The sequence below is a fragment of the Rhizophagus irregularis genome, chromosome 26 (genome assembly GCF_026210795.1).
Source record: "Rhizophagus irregularis chromosome 26, complete sequence".
Lineage (NCBI taxonomy): Eukaryota > Fungi > Glomeromycota > Glomeromycetes > Glomerales > Glomeraceae > Rhizophagus > Rhizophagus irregularis.
Window position 1 is genome coordinate 3,071,994 of NC_089454.1, and position 24,750 is coordinate 3,096,743.

The 24,750-nt window shown below is 29.0% G+C and overlaps 3 protein-coding genes across 3 annotated transcripts; 2 read left to right on the forward strand and 1 right to left on the reverse strand.

The window, feature by feature from the left end:
• Positions 1 to 346: 346 nt before the first annotated feature.
• OCT59_017833 (uncharacterized protein) lies at positions 347 to 586 on the forward strand (the record flags this gene model as incomplete). The annotated part of the gene is made up of 1 exon (XM_066137752.1): positions 347 to 586. The coding sequence occupies one exon, from the start codon at positions 347 to 349 to the stop codon at positions 584 to 586; it is 240 nt and encodes a 79-aa protein (XP_066004298.1).
• Positions 587 to 18,412: 17,826 nt separating this feature from the next.
• OCT59_017834 (uncharacterized protein) lies at positions 18,413 to 18,814 on the forward strand (the record flags this gene model as incomplete). The annotated part of the gene is made up of 1 exon (XM_066137753.1): positions 18,413 to 18,814. One exon carries the CDS (start codon positions 18,413 to 18,415, stop codon positions 18,812 to 18,814), a length of 402 nt encoding a protein of 133 aa, XP_066004299.1.
• Positions 18,815 to 22,654: 3,840 nt separating this feature from the next.
• On the reverse strand, positions 22,655 to 23,876 carry OCT59_017835 (uncharacterized protein). The gene is made up of 6 exons (XM_025320202.2): positions 23,775 to 23,876; positions 23,656 to 23,673; positions 23,466 to 23,567; positions 23,193 to 23,375; positions 23,056 to 23,112; positions 22,655 to 22,961 (listed from the first exon to the last, which is right to left on the reverse strand). Exons 1-6 carry the CDS (start codon positions 23,860 to 23,862, stop codon positions 22,924 to 22,926), a joined length of 486 nt encoding a protein of 161 aa, XP_025171910.1. The 5' UTR covers positions 23,863 to 23,876; the 3' UTR covers positions 22,655 to 22,923.
• Between the last annotated feature and the right edge of the window lie 874 nt (positions 23,877 to 24,750).

Consider the following 24,750-nt stretch of genomic DNA (forward strand, 5'->3'; position numbering starts at 1 on the left):
ATGATAAAGGTCAAGAATATGTAATAGAATATGCCAGTAAAAGTTTAAACAGGACAGAACAAAGATGGCCAATAACCGAACAAGAATGTTATGCAATTGTATGGGGAATACAACATTTCCATAAATACTTGATCAATAGAAAATTTGAGGTAGTAACAGACCATGCAGCTTTGAAGGGATTAATGACTGCAAAAGTACCAAAAGGAAAGAGATCAAGATGGGTCATGGAATTAGAACAGTATGATTTTGAAATAACTCATAGACCAGGAAAAGAAAATAAAAATGCAGATGCCTTATCAAGGATAATATAAATAGACGGGTAAAAGAGTTACTTTTCAAAAAAAAAATGGAACAAGTGGTAAGAAATACAAATCATAAAATAAAGGATATAATCGAAAATTTAGAAGGTATAACAAAGGAATTAAACAGGATAAATTATAACTATAAATTCAAAGCCAAAAATTTTGAAGATAGTGAAGAAAGACCATTAATATTGGAAACTCAAGAGGAAATATTACAAATAGAGGTGATATTAAGTAAAGTAAACAAGCTAAAATTATCAGAATTATGTAAAAATGGGACCTAAAATAATAATCATATGTGGAGTTGATGGTACTGGAAAAACATTCATTGTAAATAAACTTATAAAAGAATTTGAAAAAGTAGGACAAAGTGTGAGGTTTAACACCTTTAAAAGGAGAAGAGAGGACAATGATAAGTATAAAATACCAAAGAAAGGTATAGAATGGGAATTCAGGAAGGAAGTTGTCGAACAAATCAACAGGAGAATGGAAGAACATGATAATGAGGATTGGTTAATATTAGATAAAAGTCCCTATAGTGAGTACTTTTATCAACAAACACCATCATTCGACAGAGGATACATAACAAGATATGAGAACCACCTATTAGAAAAGGAAGTATTTAGGAACAAAAGGATAATTGATGAATCAATAGTGATATTTTTAGAAAATGAAAAATGTTGGGAAAATTACAAAGGTAGAGAACATTCGAAAAAGGATCAAGGACATAAAACATCATATCCATTATTAGATGAAGAAAGATATATGGAGATGGTGAAATCATTTAAAGAATGTCAAGATATTTACGAAGGAGAAAAATATGCTAATATTAAAATATCGAATAATGACACAGATTGGGAAAAAGTATATAATAAAGTAATAGAATTAGATGGAGATAAACCACCAATAGAGGTTAAAAATGTTGAGATTAAGGATAACATCAGAGTAACTGATGGTAAAAAGCATATTGAGAAAAATGGTAAAAACATAAGAATAATAGAAGACTTTGAAAAGATGGGAGCACTATATTTAGCTCACAGTCATGAATTATCGGCACATATGGGAATCAAAAGTACTTATGATAATTTAAAAGATAAATATTATTGGGAAAATATGCTGAATGATGTTGAAAGATATGTAAGGACATGTGATGAATGTCAAAGAAGAGGAAAACCACAAGGGAAAAATGAATTACACCCAATTAAAGTAGTAGAACCATGGTATCAAATCGGGATTGACTTTGTTGGACCATTGAACACAACAACAAATGGTAATAAATACATCATAGTAGCAATGGATTATTTTACAAAATGGCCAGAAGCCAAAGCAGTAAAAGAAGCAACTGCCAAAGAAGTATCAAAATTTATTTATGAAGACATCATTTGTAGACATGGATGTCCAATGAAAATATTGAGTGATAGAGGAAGTCATTTCAATAATGAAATGATTAAGGAATTAATGGAAAAATTCAAAATTAAATGGAATTTTTCTACAAGTTATCATCCAGAGACAAACGGACTTGTTGAAAGATTCAACCGAACATTAGGTCAAGCATTAGCAAAATTATCAACCAAAGATGATTGGGATCAAAGGATAGCACCCATATTATTTGCTTACCGAAATAAAAAGCATAGTTCAACAAGAATTCGACCATTTTATTTAACATACGGAAGAAATGTACGGACAATAATGGATGAAAATATCAAGGAAATTAACCTAAGTAATAGAATAGTTGGATTATTAGAAGAACTACCAAAAATCCGATATGAAGCCAAAAGAACAAATATTAAAATCTCAAATAAAACAAAAAGAGTATCATGACAGAAAAATAATTAAAGAACATACCTTTGGAATTGGAGATAAAATATTACTTTATGATAAGGCCAAAGCACAACAATTATCTGGAAAATTGGAATCAAAATGGTTGGGACCATTTTACATTCATGAAATACTACCAAACGGAGCCTACAAAATTAAAGATATTAAGGGTGTAATCAAGAAAACACCTGTAAATGGAGAACTATTAAAGACTTACCATACACCGATGAGTAAATGATAACCATCATCAATAGACTTAGAAAAATAAAGATAATTTACAATCATGTGAAATAAAATCACATGACATAAAAATAATTTTGGAAAAATAGGAAAAATTAATGAAAATTCCAAAGAAAGACCTAAGTGAAATCCGGTACAAGAAAACCGTGAAATTCAGAAGAACATATGACAAACCACGGGAACAGCCGCAGGACGCAGCTAAGTCAAGTAAAGACGCATGCTTGATTTAGTGGTATAATTCGCACCTACCACTTCGAGACACGAGTTCGATTCTTAGAATAAATTTAATGAGGGCATTAAATTTTCATGCGGGGGATAGTTGTAATGCCGTAGTATACCTAGTAAATTTATTAATTGTGGGGCGCAGTATTACATTTAGTCTTAGTGTATAAAATTTTAACTTATTTTTATTTTTATTATGGACCGAAAAGTCGTTAAACTATTAGTCATGAGAATCAAGGATAATTGGTCCGAGATGACATTAAACTATTAGTCACGAGATTTAAGGATAAATGAAGATCCGAAAGGTACTAAATTGAGTGAAATTAAGTGATCTGAGATGTCAAGTGAGTAATTTGTTGATCACTACGTTAATATTATAAATCATAATTCAGGAGTTTATGATGATCAAATGGATACAAAATTAAGATAATGGAAATACTTTAAAACAATGGAAATACTTTGATAATTTAAATCCATGAATTGAAATTATGAATTTAGTTACACCAAAAACAAACATAAAAAGGCGCGAAGATCACCTTTTGGGAGAGAAAATTAGACGAATTTTGTTATGAATCATTTATTTTGTTATTTAATGTTATTAAACCAAGCATATTATTGTATTTATTTATATTATTAATAAAGAGTCATTTTGTTAATACCTGAGGTGGCAAACATAATTCTCTATGGGCTCAGGTCTTACAACAGCACAAGTGTACGACATCGGCAGAAATTTTTTTTGTATTGTACCGTTGTACGACATACATTTAATATTGTCTAATCAAATTATACATCAAAACTATTGTACAAAATTGTAAATGAACGACTATTCTTTAATAATAGTGCTATTATCAATTAAATTGTATATTTTTTTGCAAAATCTAGAAAGATAGATCTGCAATCAAGCAATAGTGGAAAAAATTGTGAAATTGTGATATGATATATTTAAAATTTTCCTTAATGCATAATAAAATAGAATCAGTTTATTTTTATAAAAAAATTCAGGCGCTATTTTTTAATAAAGTGGGTCCAGATTTATTTTTTAGTTGAAAAAATTACTGAACCATTTTTAATTAACATAATCAGATTTTAGGATTTTTTAATCTGATTATTATATAATAATTTTAACTTGATTGAAAATGTACAAAGAATCTTTCTTGATTATGAACCAAATATACAAAAATTTTTGCTACAAATTGAGTGTACGGCGGATTTTTTTTTCTTGTAGATTATTAAGGTGTACATGTACGACAAAGGGTCGCGATCATCTAAAAGAAAATTCGTACTACATTACGATTGGAGTTCGTAGAGCTATTTTTAATTACATGATATATTTTAGTTTTAATGAATCTTGTTAAGCGAGAAATATCGTTTGGGGCATCGTAATTTGACACATATACAGTAGGACCCCGAGTATACTTGCCGCCCATATTAAATGGGATGGGAGAATCCCCTATCCCATCCCATCCCATATCCCATCCCATTTGCTCCCATTTGCCAAAATCCCATCCCAATCCCAAATCCCAATCCCACCCATATCCCAAATCCCAAATCCCATCCCATATCCCAAATAATCTCATTGGTCACTTATCACGTGACGTTACACAAATTTCCAAAAAAGGAAATTTTGCTTCCCGCAAAAATTGGAGATTTTGGTTTCACAAGTATTCCGAAAAAGGAAATTTTTACGCCGATCATATAATTCTGGCCAGCATTGCATACATTACCAGAATATGAGCAAAATTAAGATCCCGAACAGATTTACGAAGTTTATATTTTAACTCCGGCCGGAATTACAAATTATAAAGGTTTAAATCCTTATCCTACAAACCACAATTTTTAAGAGATTTACCGATCAGATTTTAATGAAATTTATATCTTTGGATTCGTCTTGATGCAAGGAATTAAATGGCAGTGAAATCATATTTCTAAAATTAATATTGACTGATTTATTATAAAAAATGTATTTTTTATACTATATATTATTTAAAAGTAACATGTTAGCAGTTAGTATTCAGTAATATATTGATTATTTTATTTGAATTAATAATTTTGATGATATCTGATATTGTTTTTTTAGATTAACAGTTAATTAATTCCTGGTTTGTAAATATTATTTTATTAAATATTTATGCAATAATAATAATATCTATCAAATTATATATTAGAAATAAATAATCAACCTTTTTTTGATGAATTAATAGATAGGTTTAAGTTAATTCAAACTTCAAAGTTAAATTGTAATAAAAAATATAAAATAATAAATTGAATAAATATATTTTAAAAACTTTTTATATTAAAAGTAACCAATTATATATTGCTTGCTTTATACATGTTATTTAATAAAATATATTATAAAATACATTTTTTATAATAACTTAGTCAATATTAATGTTGGGAATATAATTTCACTGCCATTAAATTCCTTGCATCAATACAAATCCAATGATATAAATTTCATTAAAATCTGATCGGTAAATCTCTTAAAAATTGGGGTATGTAGGATAATAAATTCTGACCGGAATTAACATTAGACTTCGAAAACTAAAATATTACGGCCGGAATTATGTAATCGGCATAGAAATTTCCTTTTTTGGAATACTTGTGAAACCAAATCCACCCAATTTTTGCGAGAGGCGAAATTTCCTTTTTTGGAAGTTTGTGTAACGTCACGTGATAATTGGCCAATGGGAGAAATGTTACACGAGTATTTGGGATTTGGGATGGGATGGGATTTGGGATTGGGATTTGGGAAACAGGGCGGACATGCATTATATCACAATGTCGATCACTTGCCGATCATGATATAAGTGATATCACGTTAAATTTGAAGCTTTATTCCAAGCAATAAATGTTCTGACAATTTATGTTAAATTATTTTATTTATTAGTTTCATTTATCAATAATTTAATATAAAAGTATTATGGAAAAATAAGGTGTGTTTCCAAAGTTAGATTTTACGTCAAATTTTCAATAATTAATATATATGCTATATATATGCCGATCATCTGCTAATCTGACTTTGAAGCTTCGGGCGAAGCCACAGATCTTTGGGCGAAACTTGAAACTTTTATAGTATATTATTTAGGTATTCAAGAATCAATGGCTAAAATAAACCTGGACAATTTTTGATAACCCAAAAGTTATCATTAAATAAATGTTTACAATTATTGTAAAATTAATATATGTTTGATATTTGACAAAATCTTTATGAATTATTTTAAGAACTAATTTATTAACAATAAATAAATAAAGTAAATAAAATTGAAATTTTATACATTATTATGTAGAATTTGTGAAAAAACTAATTCAACGGTATTTTTTTATGTGATAATGTTGGACGAGTGATCGGCAAAATGATCGGCAATATCGTGATAATATGGGGATGTCCGCCCTGTTGATTTGGGATGAGATGGGATATGGGATGGGAGGGGAGGGGATGGGAGGGAATGGGAGGGGATTTTAAATGGGCGGCAAGTATAACCCCGAGCAATATATAAATAGGTAACAAGAGATCGGCACAAATTTACTAATAGCTCTACGCATCTCTTCAGGGCCAGCACTATGTAATGCTGGTCAGAATTATCCAAAAAAGGAAATGATCTACATACTTTTTTGGGCTCATTCTACGCAAACTCTCTATTGTTAACTTTTCATGTATTGTTCGGGGGTCCTTATACAGTACATACAGTATATATATATCAGAATGTTATTTCCAGCAGATTTTTATTCAATTATTAAGACTTTCATTTATACGATGATTAAGAATTTTTTAATAATTGTGACCTATAGTATTGCGGAAAGATATAATTATCACAAAACCACCTACCGTTTTGACTTTTGTTTCTTTTAAATTGTAAATATGAAAATTAGATTTATTAAGAAATATGAAATATTAATAAAATTTATTTATATAATACTTATATTATCTATCGATAATAAATATATACATTCTTACGCTTTTAGAATATAATTAAGAAATTATCATGTTAAGCTCTACTCATTTAAAAATTAATAATAATTGAAGTATTTGATACAAAATACGTAAGTTTAAATTAAATTCGTGTAAAGAGACAATCGTAATAAAGCTAGATAAGCTATTTTCATAACTAATTCTTCTATTCCTTTCCCATTATTAAAAAAAAAATAAAAACTCCTGAATTTTCCTAAAAACTATAAATGGCTCAACAAAAAATTTTTCAACTATTTTGTACGCTATCTTCTTTAAGTACCTCACTTAAAACTCAATCCAAGTGCGAAAATAAGACACTCCATAACTTAAAGTATATACGTATGATTAAAGTTTCAGCTTTAAATAGAATTATACTGCCTTCACCGGTGAAGTTAATTATTAAGACGTTCCCCTAGCGCAAATATTTTCACTTCAGAGTTTAAGAGTTTCTCTTCTTTTTATTTTTTCTGCTACGCCATAATATCCAGTTACTATATATTATCAGTTATAGACTTATAGTCTTTTTTTTTTATTTATTATTAGTGCTCCTACTGGGTCAAGTCAAGTCGGGTTTTGAGGAAATATTCGACCTGATCTGAATAAAAAAATATAAGACTCGTATTTATTCAGGTCTCATATTTTTGTAACCCGACCCTTGACTCGACCGAGTATAATTTAACTCATGTAACCCGGGTTAGACCCGAACATTTAAGTAAAATGGGTACTAACAGGACCCTGAGCAATACTGAAATAGGTAACAAAAAATAACGCGTAGAATAGGCTAAAATAATCATGAAAATCTTTCCTTTTTTAGATAAATTTTGATAACGTTGGTAAGAAATATATTACTTTATTTAGTAACTGACTGACATTATCATAATTCCGGCCCTGAAAAAATGCGTAGAGCTAATAGTAAAATTTTGCCAATTTCCTATGACCTATTTATATATTGTTCGGGATCCTGTACTAACTTATATTATGTGAGATTTTCTTATAATAATAACAAAATTAATTTTTTTTATTTGAAAAAAAGGCAACTTAGTGATTAACAACTAGTAGCCACCTGAAATTTGTATCATGAATGGTTATACAAAACATGTAACACTAGCTCTTATTTTCTCCTAGACTAATTAAATAAAATAAAATTAAAAATACGAATTTTGAACCTGGTTTAATATAATAAAAGTCAAAGAATTAGGCAAAATAATTAGCAGATATTCAAATCAAAGATAAATTGGAATTCTAAAGCTATCAGAAAAATATTATTCTCAAAAGTCAAAGGTTAATTTTTTTATTTTTCTGATTAAGCTATGTTAATATTTGTTAAAATTAATTCTTGGCTTAATTTTGGCCAAAATTATAATTTTCCTAGAATTAAAAACATCCGGGTCAATCTGGGTCAAACCCGGGTCAAGGAAATTTATAACCTGACCCGGTGGGTCGGGTCATGCAGGTCATGCGGGTCACAGGTCATTAAAAATCGTTAGTACCAACCTGATTTAAAAGTTGAGTCAGGTCAAATTAACCCGGGTTGACTCGTATCATTCAGAGCACTATTTATTATTTTTTACCTTCTTAATAAACACTTTTATTATATTCGACTATGTCTTTATCAAAACCTACACCTAACCAACAAAAAAAGCTCGGGCACGTGATATAAAGTGTGGTGTCTAAATTTTGATTGGTTGATCTTGTTTAACATTTAACTTTGAAAAAAGTAAAAAACATTCGCGAAAAAATTCAAAGGCTTTTGATATTTAAGTATCTTTATAGTAAAAAGAGTAAAAAGTCAATAGAAAATAAATTTTTTAAGTTTTAAATAGTTTTATTATATTTTTATTTTTATTGAATAATACTGTAAACAATACAGAAAAATTTTTATGTATTATGAGATAAAAAATTTTTTTTCTTTGTTTTTAAAATTCTCTGTATAACTGATAAAGTAACATATACCTAACTAAAAATATATCAAGTTTGTGATATTTATATAAAAAACGTAAAAATATATAAAATTAATATATATAAATTACTTTAATACTTGCTAAGACAAACTTTAAAAATTTCAAAGAAACGTAAAATTAATATTATTGTTTATAATATATGTGATAAAAATAATAAAAAGAAATAAATAAAAAGGAAAGACAGTATTTATATATTAAATATAGGTTTCCAAGGTTTCCAAAAAATAAAATGTATAAAGAAATAGGTGAACAGCAAGTTAATATTCTGAGCTTTTATTTGTTGGTTATGCTAGGGAAGATTTAATCGAGCTGGTTACGAGATAAGAAGATCAAAAACTAAGCACCATCTTAAAATACACACAAATAAATACTACCCCTATTCGGTACAATTCAACGAGTAGATTTCCCAATGCTAAATTTCAACTTTATAGCAACTTAGCACAATGCTTACGCATTTTTTTTCTCACCAAAAAGTTCTCCAATGACGTATTCAACAAAAATATTTCCAACTAATTTGTTCCAAATTGTTGGAAAATATTAATATCATCAAATCATGTGGCGATCAACATCAACGCCGGAATCTACAAAAATCTTTTTACATTTTTCTTACAAATGTTATCATTTTTATTTCACTCCAGAAATCATCATTTAGACCCAGTACATTATTATACATGTACCGTTCCTGGCCCTTTCATTATGTCTAACCATTGACGTACCTGCGTAATACATCAAAAATACCTTGAAAAATACAATTTTATTAAAAAACTTCGCGTGAATACTACTATCCTCACTTCTCACAAAACACCACGCAAACCTCCTATTTAATACATGGCGTGAACGCCATGAGAAACGTAATTTTTCTCATTGCCTGGGTATTTCTTACACTGTCAATATTAGGGATGGCAATGGTTACGGTTATAACCGGTCATGACCAGTTAATAACCGTGACCGATATCGGTCAGTCAAAGGCTCTGACTGACCGTTTAACTGACCAGTTTTGACCGACCGTTTGACCGACCGTGACCGACCGTTGCCATCCCTAGTCAATATCAAGCGAATGGGCACAAAAACGTGCTTGTCAAAGGCAATTGATATATGTACCAAAAACATTTTGAAAATTTAAGACATGTACCTTCAAAGAATCCTTACATAAACAACAAATTTGATTCCAGCGTTTGTGTAGAAGTATCTTTTATCGTAACAAGAAACAAATTGCCTGCACATTGAAAACTTTACAAAGCGAGACAACATCATTTCCTTTTCCTAGAATCACAATTTATCAAAATGTTACCAAAATTTTTGCTTAGATAGAATTATTTAAAATTATTGTTAGGGTTACCCATAGAAATCGAACAAGTCACATGATGCAGTGCGCAGAAATCCTATGATTAAGTTTATTACAATATAAAACATTTCTTATAATATATTTTAGTTTTATTAATTACTTACATTAATTAACCACTTTTAGTATTGTTATTGCTTTTGACTCATAAATATTCAACTATAAGTATCAGTTTAATTATTATAACATTAGTAAAATTGCTTTATTAGTTAGCTAGAGAAGTTTCTTGAGATTTACATAGTTGATGAATCATATAGACATATATATGGAACTTATACAAAATGGTAATAGAAAGGTTTTTACAGATAATTGCAATGAGAAAAGAACAATTGATTGATTAATCATATTATTATAATAGGATCATATATAGGGCAATATTTTCTTTTGAATAAAAGTTGTTAATACCTGAGTAGATCTAACAGAGAGTTTAGATTGTGTTATCCAAATTCCAAAGTATTATTTTTTTTTGTATGATTTGATAGTTTTTTTTTACAGTATTAAACTTTTCGTGCACTTTACTTGTTTCACCTTTGTGTTTTGTTGTTATTTGTTTGATAGAATTTTTTTATCCTTAAGAAACTCTTACATTATTTTACCAGAATTACACTTTTATTGCTAATTTTCTATTAGAAATTATTAGTGATACACTTATATTTTGTTACAATATTATTGAAACACCTATAATCTTGACTGTTTGACTTTTTGCCACAAGCTCACAACTAATCAGCTTGACATCTCCAATGTTAGTTATCACTCCAAACCAAATTAGATATAACATTTGATGCCCCATATAAGGCAAGACCCTTCTATAATTTGTTAAATTTTGGGAAATCTTTATCAATAATTATGCAGACTTTGAAGGGAAGATCAGAAATACCGCAGCAGTCATCCTGATCATTTGTTGAACTTTGAGAAGAGAATACAGAGAGCCAGAGACCTTAGTAATTCCTGAATCCGAAGGAGAAAATGGTGATCTATCCTCTGAAGAAGAAGAAAGATTGAACCTTCTAAACTTGGACAGATTAAACAACTTTCCAACAGAGCAATCAAGAACTAAATCAACCTGTTTTACCACAGGATCAACAAATTTTTGACCTACAAATACCTCAAGATATACCACTTTTACGAGCTATATCAGCTTCATCTAACCCAATGGAAGGAGAACAAAGAATCTGACAAGAACAAGACATACCATTATTTCAGGATCAACAAGTTCCACAGAATCAGAATAATTGATTGTTTCAGCAACAAGTTCAAAACTTATTCTCACAAGATAATAACAACAATCAGAATAACAATGTTAATAATGGTAACCTTTTGGATGGGAACAATGTGCTGCAGATGGCCTAGTCATCCAACAATTTCTAAATCAACAGAACCAGCAGAATCAGCAGAGTTGGGAAGTGTTCTTACCAACTTTTAGTGGGGAAAATTAGCAAGATCCTATTGCCTGGCTTAGAGATTAAAATGCTGCCGCTAAAGCCAATGGTTGGAATGATTGGAAATTGCAAGTAGTACCAGTTTATTTGAGGTTTACTGCAGCTGATTGGTATAATCATTAAAGCAAGATAACCCAGGATTTGTTACTACTTGGGTTTCAGATTTTAATGGAAATGTTAACAATTTGAAGATAGATTTTTGAGAAGATTTTGAACAACAGTGATGATTGAAGCATGGACTATTGAATTAGAGTAAAGAGTATAAGGACCTGATGAAACAGTTGAGCATTATGTTTCTGTTCTGCAAAAGTTATTTACTAGAGTAGGAGGATATAATGAAGCTCAGAAAACTTGGAAGTTTATCTCAGAACTTACTTGAGATTTGTACATAATGATGCAATCAACATATGATGGAACATTCCAAAATGCAATATATAGAGCAAAGAGATGTGAAATGACTCTTATGGCTGGGAAAAATAAAATATAAGCAACTATGGCAGTAGTGCTCAATTGAAAACTACTCAATTGACACAAATGATGATGGAACTTTCAAAGTCCATCTTAGAATCAAGAATGAAATTAATTGCTAATTCGGTTAAGATCGGCAGTGTCTTACTATGTAAAATCGGGGCAAAAAAAGAAAATAATTATCTCTTGATCCAATGATCCAATTTCAATGAACTTTTTTTTGTTTTATAGATCTTGATTTCCTCAATAAAATAAAAAATTTATTGAAATTGAAATACTAAATTATAAGAAAATCGTGAAAAAGTATTTCATATTATTATTATGACTAAATTTTAGTAAATCATAAAAAAAGAATTGATTCCTAATTCAGTGATCCAATTTCAATAATTTTTTTTTGTCTTTTAGGTCTTAACCTCCTCTTCACAATAAAAAAAAGTTTGTCAATATTGGACTGCTAGATCGGAAGATAATCACAAAGATATATTTTGCCATATCATGAATCTAAAAATCGTCTGGCAAAATATGTTTTCGCAATTATCTCACGATCTAGAGGCCCAATTTTGACAAAATTTTTTTATTATGTAGAGATTATTGAGATCTAAATAACAAAAAAAAGTTTATCGAAATTGGATCACTAAATCAGGAGATAATTGTCTGCTTTGTTATTAATGGAATCTGATTGTTGTCAGTAAAATATGTTTTTGTGATTATCTCACAACCTAATGGTCCAATTTCAATGAAATTATTTTTATTTTATAAAGGTAATCCAGACTTACAGAACAAAAAAAAGTTCATCAAAATTGGATTATTAGATCATATGATAATTATTTTTATTATTTGCACCAATTTCCCCAATTTTACATAGTAGGACACTGCTGATCTTAACCGAATTAGCAATTAAAGAAAAAGTAGGAAATAGATTTCATTATAATGGCAGTAATAATGACTCTTAATGGAATAAAAATAATAATAACAGTAATAGTAATAGAAGTAGCAATAATAATAATAATTCTACAGGAGGAAATAGATTGCCCATTGTTTGCTATACATGTGGAAAACCAGGACATATTAGTAGAACTTGTCCAAGAAATAATAATAAAAGTGGTGTGTACTAAACCAACAATCTCAGCAACCTCAACCTGCTCAATTTAATCAACCTGTGAATACAAATGGTGTAAATAATTTGAATACCAACAACTAACAATGATTTAATAGCAATTTTAGTGCAGCATTGTTAGTCCAAAAAGATGCCAATGGCACTACTAATGGATCTTTAAACTATTAAACTAGTAGGTGCATCCTCTGAGGGTAAGGATATGGAACCTAATGGAAACCCCTCAAGTGATATATATGTAGACTTTGAAGTAAACAAGAATGGGATGATAGTAAAATTAGAGGGAATGAAGCATATTCAGCTGAAAAATCAAACAAGGTGCTTAAAAGTACATGAAAAAAGACTGAATCATATAACATTCAGAAAGAAGATAAAAATGGTAATATATCACCACCACCACCTCCCAAATGGATGTACCTAATGTTTAGAGCATTCCTGGACCTGTAATGATAGAGAATGATCAGCAACTGCAACAATCAGTGGAGGATATTAATAAGGCAAAAATCAATCTTACTCAATGGTCAAAGATATTAAACATCCACAGGCATGAATCATCTTTGGACAACTAATAAAAATAGCTCCTAAATATAAAATTGAGCTTGCAAGAGGAATTAGGAAACTAACTACATGAAAGATTCACTTTAGTAATATGGAACTGAAAGGGAACCAGAGCTCTACTGCAATGTGTTGTGATGCCATTGTAAGAGGAGTTAAGGTACCTTCTTATCATTGATAGTGGAGCCACTGGAAGTATTGTTGCCTACCATTTCTTATCAAAATTGGAAGTGTATATTGATTGACCATCTATTGCATCTATGGTTAATGTTAATGTAAAAGAAAGATACCTATGGGAGAAGTCTTGAACTTTCCAATTATTACAGTACAAGGGATTGAAGTTCCAATTAATATGGTAGTAACTGAATCTGAAACATATAGTGTTATTATTGGAAATAATTTGTTAAGAAAAGTGAAAGCCAATATAGATTATGAAACTTCAATCATGATTATAAGTTGGAAAGGAAAAGAGGCTAGAGTTCTTGTTGAATATCAATTAGTATCAGATGCAAAAAAAGTAGAAGAAATTGAAGAAGGTTCAGAAAAAGAAGAAGAGGAAGAAATAGAAAATGAAGATGAAGATGAAGAATATAAAGAGGTAAAACTCAAAAATAGGTTATTTTATACTGCATTATTTGACCCAAGTCCAATATTAACTAATAAAGGTGTTTATATAATTGAACAAAAATACTATCAGCAGAATCATTTTACTGAGTTAAACAAAAGATTTAAGCAAAGTGTTTGACATGTTGGAATGATCTAATTAAACATGAAGCAATACAATAGATATCACCAGAAATTATCATTGAACTAAGTTCCAATAAAAGGCAAAGCACTCCAACAAAAGAACAACAGGAGTTTTTTTTAACAAGCCAGCTATATGATTCAGATACTATAAGAAATATTGTAAATGAAAGTAATAGACAATTATGTTATTATTGTCAAAAGAAATCATACTAGGAATATGAAGAGCTTACTCAAGAAATTAAATATAATCATGCTGATATAAAAGACCTTTCTAAGATTACACTAATGGAACTATCAATTGGAAAATTGTTAGATAATCAAAGTATAAGCCTAATGGAGTTCTTATTGCAGTGATAAAATGACTTTGCTTGGAAATCTTCTCAATTAGGATGAACAAACTTAATTCAACACACTATTAATACTGAAAAAGGAAAGGTTATTTGTAAGTATTGGTATTGTACATCCCAGCTTGAAAGGAAGTTCATTGAACAAAAAATTGCTTAATTGTTAAGAGAAGGACTTATTGAATGTTCTACAGAACCTTGGGCATCTCCAGTTGTATTAGTTCAAAAGAAAAATGGAAAGCAGCAATTACGCATTGACTAAATAGTATTACCTAAAAAGATTCTTATTCTCTACCCAGAATAGATGATATGTTAGATTCTTTTGGATAAGCTAAATGGTTCACTTCTTTAGACTTGACTAGAGGCTATTAGCAAGTGGAAGTAGATCTAAAGGACTGACCTAAAACTGCCTTCATTACACAATTTTGGATATACCAGTTTAAGGTAATGCCATTTGGTCACTGATGCTCCAGCAACTTTTCAAAGGCTAATGGAATGGTCTACCTTGATAATGTTATTGTATACTCTAGAACCTTTGAAGAACATCTAAAACATCTTGGTATTGTATTTGATTGTTTACAAGCAGCAGGATTGAAACTGAATCCTGGAAAATGTTCTTTTGTGAAGGCTGAATTGGAATTTTTAGGACATATCATAAGTACTCAAAGTATACAAACTAATCCAGAAAAAACTGAAAAGGTGAAGAACTTTCCTAAACTAAAAATACAATACAACTAACTGCAAGGATTTTTAGGCTTAACATAGGGATTGGAATCGATTAATCAAAAATTGACAAAACATAGTAAAATTGATTCTCGAGAATCGATTCTCAGCAATTTTTTACATATAAGTTAACCTGACTCCAAAGTAATTTTTCATGCCGGCCAAGTGTTACTGAAATTAAAAACTGATTCAAAGTCAGGTTGGTCATCTATAAGAAAATCTTGTAAAGATTCGATTTTCGATTCCAATCCCTAGCTTAGCATTATACTATCAATACTTTGTTCCAAACTTTGCAAGGATTGCAATACCATAAACAAACTGTTAAAAAAGGGAATCAATGGACTGCAGAACAAAATAAAGCTTTTAATACTTTAAAAAAATGCTTAGTTACATCACCAATCTTTATATTTTCAAACTTTGATAAACAGTTTATTTTATTTACAGATGCATCAATATCCGGACTGGGAGCAATACTATTACAATTGGATAAAAGAAATCAAGAACATGTTATTGCTTATACCAGTTGGACTCTTAGCAAGGCAGAGAAAAATTATACTACAACAGAATTGAAATGCTTAGCTGTTATATGGGCTATTAAACACTTTTATACTTATGTTTATAAACAAAGATTCAAACTTATAACTGACCATTCAGCACTCAAACATTTATTCAATATCACAATACCTGTTAGATCTAATGTTGACAGCTAATTATGAATTCAATACTAGACTAATTTTCCATTCAAAAAAAAAAAAAATGCCATTTTCTTTATTGTTTTTCAGTTGACTCATTATTACTATTGGAAAAATTTTTATATATACCAATTTGGATTATTCATTTTTATATTTGTTTCTTTTATTTTCATTTAATATTTTTTTTTTATCAATTGATAAGTTAACTTGAACATTTTTTATATTTGTTTTAAATTCATTTTATTATATTTGTTTAACATCTCTTGTTGTCATATATTCAATTATTTTTTTTTTCCTGTTTCATTATTTTTATATTTGTTTTGCATTTTATTTTATTGACTATAATCTTTATAGCCAGTTGCCAAGTCAACTTGGATTAATTAATTTAGCTTTTTTTATCATTTACTGTATACTCTACTAGAAAAATGGATACAACTGAATATTTGAATATACTTCAGTATCTAGAGACCTTACAATTGCATAACTCATTGCAGAAAATCAGAAACAAGTTTTTAAACAAAAGGCTAATGAATATATTGCAAGTGAAGGATTGTTATATCAAAAGAATAAGAAAAGGCCTAACCAACTCTTGTGAGTGATTAAGTAAGATAAAAAGGAAAAGATTCTGTACAATTTCATGAAGACCCTTTGGCTGGACACTTTGGATTTCAAGGAACCTATTGATCAATCTTTCTCAAGTACTATTGGCCCAATATGGGGAATGACATTAAAGAATATATTAACTCTTGTGATATATGCCAAAAATGGAAGAAATCTCAAAGAAATAAATCTTTACATCCTATATATCTTTTGATCATATTGGAATGGATATTGTAGGACTACTACCAACTACTTTACAAGGGAACAAGTATATTGTTGTTGCAACTGAATATCTAACTAAATGGCCTGAAGCATGTGCTCTCTCAAATGCTAAAGCAACATCAGTGGTTTCTTACTTTTATGAGAATATAATCTGCCATCATGGGTGTTCAAGGGTTCTTTTGACTGATCAAAACATTTTAATAGGGTTTTATGTGAAACTTTAGCAAAATATTCAATGCACAACCAGATTTGTATTTACCATCTGTTTTATCTGTGTACAGAACAATTTAGCAACAAACAACTCAATTTGAACCTTTTTATCAAATATATGGACAAGATGCACTTTTACCAATTGAGATAGAGATACCAAACTTGCCTAATAATAATAACCTGAATAATGATTTTCAAGCCCAATTGTTGTAAAAAATCCAATTATTTACTGGAAATTGAATGATGATAGACAGATAGCTCAAGACAATATTATTAAGAGTCAAGAGAAGCAAAAACTTTGATATGATGCTAATATTCGTGCACCTTTTTGGGCCAACAATTGCTGTACTAAATTGAGCAGGTTGAGGTTGCTGAGATTGTTGATTCAGTACTGTTGCAGCTACACCACTTTTATTATTATTTCTTTGTGGACAAGTTCTACTAATATGTCCTGGTTTTCCACATGCATAGCAAACAATAGGCAATCTATTTCCTCCTGTAGGATTATAACTATTATTGCTACTTCCATTACTATCACTGTTGTTATTATTTCTATTCCATTGAGAGTTATTATTACTGCCATTATAATGAGATCGATTTCCTACTTTTTCTTTAATTTCATTCTTGAGTTCTGAGACAGACTTTGAAAGTTCCATCATCATTTGTGTCAATTGAGTGGTTCCAATTGAGCACTACTGCCATAGTTGCTTATGCTTTTGTTTTTCCCAGCCATAAGAGTCATTTCACATCTCTTTACTCTATCTATTGCATTTTGGAATGTTCCATCATGTGTTGATTGCGCCATTATGTACAAATCTCAAATAAGTCCTGAGATAAACTTCTGAGTTTTCTGGGCTTCATTATATCCTCCTACTCTAGTAAATAACTTTTGCAGAACAGAAACATAATGCTCAACTGTTTCATCAGGTCCTTATATTCTTTGCTCTAATTCAATAGTCCATGCTTCAATCATTGCTGCTGTTCAAAATCTTCTCAAAAATCTATCTTCAAAATTGTTAACATTTCCATTAAAACCTGCAATCCAAGTAGTAACAAATCCTGGGTTATCTTACTTTAACGATTGATACCATTCAGCTGCAGCAGACCATAAATAAGCTGGTACTATTTGCAATTTCCAAACATCATTCCAACCATTGGCTTCAGCGGCAGCATTATAATCTCTAAGCCAGACAATAGGATCTTGCTGATCTTCCCCACTAAAAGTTGGTAAGAACGCTCCCCAACTCTGCTGATTCTGCTGGTTCTGTTGATTTAGAAATTGTTGGATGAAATGGACCATCTGCAGCATATTGTTCTCATCCAAAAGGTAACAAACCTATTAAGCACCTTAAATACAAAAATAAATATACATTTCCTAATGCATAAGATTATAAATATCTTGTGCTAGTATTCGCTCAAGGCAGAATTATTGCTTCCGCAGATACACCAAATACATCAACAACAATGAACATCCCTTTAGTGGATGCTCCTATACCTCCTGATACAGTTATTACTGTTGAGAATTTTAACCTTTTACCACCTCCAAGTGTTTCTGTACCTGAACATTTACAACAATTTATACCTACTGTGCCAATTTATACTGGACACTATCAAATTTACAGTCCTTCAGGATCTCTGGAATGGTTCCAACACCTTCATTTGCTTTTGCTCACGTCCATGATGCTCAATTTCATAGCACGAGTATGCATAAACTTCCAACTCGACATAAAGATGTTGAAATCTTATATCCTTCGTATGGATAACTTGAGATCTGAATTTGAAGAGCTTGGCTTTGAATTCTACAAATCCCTTCGTACACTAAACGATCTGCCTACATTGGACAATACTAAAAAACTTGGACAGTGACTGTTAAAACGGGATTCCTTTATTATCACCACCTCCGTTGGGAAAAGTTCTATACATCAGATGAAATGTCCATGCCCTTCTGCTGGTTCCCCTAAAGACTCCCCAGTAGTCGGCATAATTGATACTATGTATTAGTTTTTTTTTTTACTTTTATTTTATATATAGTAATGAGTCTAATATTTTTATAACAGGTAGCATTTTAATATTAGTCTATATTATATATTCCATTCACTTTTATACAAAATAATTTTGAATAGTGTGAACCACTCCACCTATGACAGTATTTACAGGTGGCGACCTTGAATGTTGAAAGAAAAATATGGATCATTATAATTTTTTTTATTTGATTGTCTTCTCGGTACGCTTCTCCCTATTTTTACTTTAGCTTCTAATTCCTTTATTCGTTCACTGCTATGGCGACTATATCTCCATTAGTCAGTTCGTTCTAACGAAGGGTGGGTCCACCTGTTGGATTTGTACGTCTAGTTTATTAGCTGTGTACTTATATTATGTCTTGTAGTTATAATGAGTCTGTAACTAAACGATGTATTTATCTTTTCTAAGTAAAAATAAATAAAAAAATAAATAGATTCCTTTCCCATTATAATTATTTGTTGAGAATTTGCAAATATCTGATTTGATCGATCCTATAACCATTCACCACTGTAAATGGTGATAAATAAATTTTAATTAGCTTCATTTGACGTAAGACATACAGTATATTACCAATAATATAATTTTTCATAAACAAGTTCAATGAGAACTATAGATCTATCTTATTAGCCGTTGTGATTGAAAATGAGTGAACATAATTACTGTAAATAATAAAAATATTAAGCAAAGTTTCATGGAATGTTAATCATAACGTATCAGTGTTCTTGTTACCTTTTTTTTTCTACTTTATTTATCTTTCCTAAATTCCTCATGCAAAAAATTTGAATTTTTTCTATGCTTCTATCGAAATAAATGATTTCTTACAGGTTTTGATAGTTCGGTAATTGAGTTGTATAGAATAGGAGAGGGATATTTGGCATTGTTTTACAGAAATAATAGAAAAGTGAAGTTGCTAAAAGGAACTCGAGATATCAGTTACACACAACTAGAGAAACTTTCTCTTCTCTTTAAAGTTTAAATGTCCATTACTCCAGGTTGAAATTCATTGAAACATAATTTGAAACTATATTCAATAAATATTCAAAATTCGGATATAAATAATTTACGCTATGTCAATCTTTGAATTGCGTTACTCAAGTTGGTTACATTATATTACCTTACATGTCTTAACATGTGATTTCTTTCTGAACTTATTTCTTATTAATCAACCTACATCTTTATAGCATTTCTGAAACAAATTCCACCTATATCTCTGCCACGTGAGCATCTACTCCTAAATGGATAACAACGTTATCCCTACTCCCGAATCAAGCTCGCGTTCAAGTATCCAATAATTTTTTTGGCAATGAATAATAACACAGTTTTATAACAATGGATTATTTTACGCCTGACAGTATTTACACATAACACGAATACATGAAAAACCAATATGGCCTGGATTTCTTAGATTAAAAATTTTTTTCCTTTATTTTTTTTTTCTTCCCCACTCCCCAGTTTGTGATGGTGCAATATTGTAGCAATACGGCTACTGTTAGTTAGTATGCATTTATTGAAGGGTGGGTCCTATTTGAGATTTGCATTACTAGTCAAATTATATCGTAATTTGGAAGTTTGCCTGCCTTTCTAAAGTAAAAATAGAAATAAAAATTTAGAGTAAGTGAATAAAATAACTAATTATCAGAAAACTTTGAACAATGAACTTCATAATTTTACTTAATGTTTATGAAATTATTTTGATTTTAAACACAGTATATATGAAACTTATAGACTAAACACTTTTGTAACATTATTACACCTTTTTTTTTATTGAAAAAAAAAGACCAATTTTTTTTTAAAAAAAATATAAGCAAATTGAAGTTTTATATTTATTACAAATTGTGTTACGTTCCATTTAGTTTGTACAAAGGTGGCGGAGAAATCCTGTCTTTTTGAACACTGAGACCAGAGTCACCAGACATTTATTATCATGATATATTTTACAAAATTTATGAAGAATAATAATGATCTTACTTTAGATAACTGACAAAAATTATTAATAATAGAAATTAAACAATGGCCACCACTTCCAGTTTATTTATATGACCTGTATAAATAATATTTATTTTTAAGTGTTATAATGTTAACACTATTCTTAGTTACAAAATTAGATGATGAATAACAAGCAATTGTTAATAAAGCTATATTATCACATTTCTTCAAATAATTTCGGTAAAAGAGAAGCATCAGGTCTTTTTAAGGGATCATGACTCCAACATTGTTTCATAATGATAGTATAAAATTCTGGTGTTCCTTTTCAACAATTTCAGGCCTCAATGGTCAAGAACTACAAGCGCAAGACCTACGTCATGATGATTAGTTGAAAATGGAGGTTCATCTGAAGTTAATTCTAAACTATACACCTCTGATTGTGTTGTATATGGTTTACATCGTAAAATTTCAGGAGCAAATATAAGGCAAAACTCCTTGAATGCTACTAGAAACTTTCAGTAACAAAATAACAAAATATAATTTATTAATCATATTTATGAATTTATGAGACAAAAAAAAAGAAAAGATATCGTTTTTCTCTAATTTTTGCTTATTTTAGAGTCAATTGGTTAACAAAGTCCAAAATCACTTATAAAAATTCATCTACTAAAATATTTTTATAATTAAAATCCTTATTGGTAAATTCATTTGGTGAATAAAGCTTTTGAAAGAATGAAAGTTTGATAAGAATCTTTTACTCTATCAGTCCAAGTTAATTTTGAAAAAAAACATACGAATATAATTTCGTAGATTTCCATGTTTTGCATGTCTTATTACCATGGCGTAGGCGCTTTTGTTATTTCATGGTATAATTCTTGGATTACGGCATTTATGATGAATTTTAAGCTAAACAAATCACGATAATTAATTTCAGAGAAATATATATATATTTTATTGATATTATTTTTCCCTACCTCGTTTAGGATTTGATAATTAATGTTATCAGAATCATTAATGGCTTTTAGAGTAACTTTGGAAAATAATTAGTTTGAAGTCTATTGAAACCAAAGGAATGTTTAACAGTAGATTCCAAGTTCCAAAATAAACTTTTGAATTTCCTCCATTTGTCAAATATTTTACATTATCTAAATTTGAACATGGAATCCATTTAATAAAATCATCACAATATTTTGAATTTAATATGAGTTTCATTAATAAATTTATCCAATTTAAAATTTCCACTTGTTTTGCTATCATTAATAATATTTATCTCATAGTTGTATAGTTGTACGCTACGAATTTCACTGTATTTATTTATTCGTGTAGTAAGGAATTGTTTTCTACAAAAGTTTATTTTTATTATTTTATGATTGCGTTGTATACAAATGATAACTTCTAACATTCGTGATGGTTATTTTTAAAATTTATGCAAGAAAATATTAAGAATATACTTTTATGTTTAGTTACCGTCATAACGGACACGTCACCATATAAATAGTTCATTCATAAAACGTTGGCAAATACTGTTTAAATAAAGGGAAGATCTACATAGAAGAATGAAATCAGGGGACGTTTCCTCACCGGTTAATTCTTAGGACAAATTAGGAAATTCATGAAAGAAGTAGTTTATGAAACAAATATGTAATCTCCAATCAAGTAATTTATACATGCATTGGTGTTATAAATAAATCGTTTAATTAAAAAAGTTCATTCATTTTCTGTTGATAGAAATTATAATATTATCAAAAATAAAAAAGTGCTATTAATAAAGTATATTTTATTTATTTATAATGATAATATTTGTGTTTAAAATATTTAAAGTAATGCATGGAATTGAATATAGAATTTTCGATATTTTCAAAAAAGAAAATTCACTGATAAACCAAAAATATATTATGGCATATAATACAACGTATACTTCTCGATTTGGTTAAAATAAATCACTTATGATAAATACAATCGGTATAATGCTTACATAAAATTATGATACAAATTAAACTGTTATATATAAAGAATTAAATTATGAATTATTTTTCGAGTGAATTATTATCTTCTTTAGTAGAAACTAACGTTGATGAAAAAAGACATTATTAGTTTTTTTTTTATCCGAATAAATATAAAATTTTAAAAGTAAAAAATTATGTTTATTATAAATTCACCTTCTTTCTTTATATCATCTTTTTTATCGTTATCATTTGATTTTGATACGCTATTATCTTTGAGATGCCAATATATAAAATAATTAGACAAAATAATATTAAAGTTATACAAAAATGTTACATATAAATTAGAATACCTTGATGACGCCCAATAGATTTTTTGTTTTTCTGATATTTAATAAGTAGAATGACATATGACTGTGATCTACCCACATTTCGTTTCGAAGCCAACGAATGTTTCTTACAATTTAATGAGCGTGTACAAGGCGTATTATCAGGTGGCGCAATTACTCCGCATTGGATGTCCAAATCAATCACTCCTAATTTATAAATTAAATATTTTTTTTTTTTAAAAAAAAACAACTAAAAAATTGTTGTTAAAAAATAGGAATTTGGAAATTTCTCGCAACCTTTATTACGCCTTATGATTTTTTTCTTTTTCCAGCTCTTTTTAATCTTTTGTTTTTTCCTAGGAAATTCTTCAGCTGATATTAGAGAATTAGGTCTTTTTTCTAAAATTTTAATTTTAAAAAAATAAAATTTATTATCGTTTCAAGATTTAATGATTTAAATTTGAAGGATTATAAAAAATAAACTTACGAGTTTTTTTCCTCTCGTCTTTGATCATAAAGAGAATCATTTAATTATAAAAAAAAATTAATAAATAAAATAATACACTTGTTTAAAAAATTTGTTAAATATCTATTTAATACATTTACCTTTTAATCCTTCATTTGTTTCATTTGTTATAACAATGGTTTCGGGTATTTTTATATTAGAGGATACAGTTGAAGTTAACCCATCCATTTTGATATATTTTTAACAAAAATAAAAAAAAAAGATTGTAAAATTTTTTTTACTGATCGACTATATATATATTCCATCGGGAGTTAACATTCTAAGAACTCTTTTTTATTGCGGCCAAGTCTGCGCCACAGGAATTCCGGTTTGCCGGTATACCAAATTAGGAAAGGTCTGAAACTGTGTCACAGAGACCGCTCACAGCCTCACACCATGGGAAAAATGAATTTACAATTTGTCAATTTAACAATACAACAAATTAAAATGATTTTCGAAACAGGAAAATGAACAATGATGTTACATTTTGTTTACATGATTGTTTAATTCTTTTCTGTTTAGGATGATCATCTAAATGGAAAATTCCACGAGCATAATTAATTATTTTGAATAAATATTTAAATAATTTTTAAATAATTTCCAAAAATTCACCCCATGAAAGATTTTTAGAAAGTTCTAAAAAACCAGTTTAACCGAATTCTTTTTTTTTTTTTTTAAAAAAAAAATATATTAGTACTTACATAATTGTGTTTTTGCAAAATAATTTGATGAACCGAATTACAAGTTTACCGCCTAGTACAACTATCCTTCTATTTTTCGATATGCAAATACTACTCACGTAGTAGACTTTTTCAAATGGTCTGTCATATCACATGTTAGATTTACATCGACGACGTCAAATTTATCTAACGCAGCACGAATTTTGATTATGAAGCGAAAAAACGAAGATCGGTAAATTGAATTTATTATGAAATCTTGTATTCTTGTTTATAATTCATACAAATTTACTCATTTTTTGCATATCAAAATTCCATGAAAAAATAAATGCATTTCTTGGCTATCATTATTATTTTAATTTTCAATATCATCGTGTTTGTTTAAATTCAACTTCTTTAT

Excerpts from the sequence above, each read along its gene's own strand:
- OCT59_017835 (XM_025320202.2), bottom strand. The coding sequence starts at position 23,862 with ATGGATGGGTTAACTTCAACTGTATCCTCTAATATAAAAATACCCGAA. Across the intron at positions 23,376-23,465 it reads AATCATAAGGCGTAATAAAG|GAGTGATTGATTTGGACATC; the intron begins GTTGCGAGAAAT and ends TTTATAAATTAG. Across the intron at positions 23,113-23,192 it reads ATCTATTGGGCGTCATCAAG|ATAATAGCGTATCAAAATCA; the intron begins GTATTCTAATTT and ends GGCATCTCAAAG.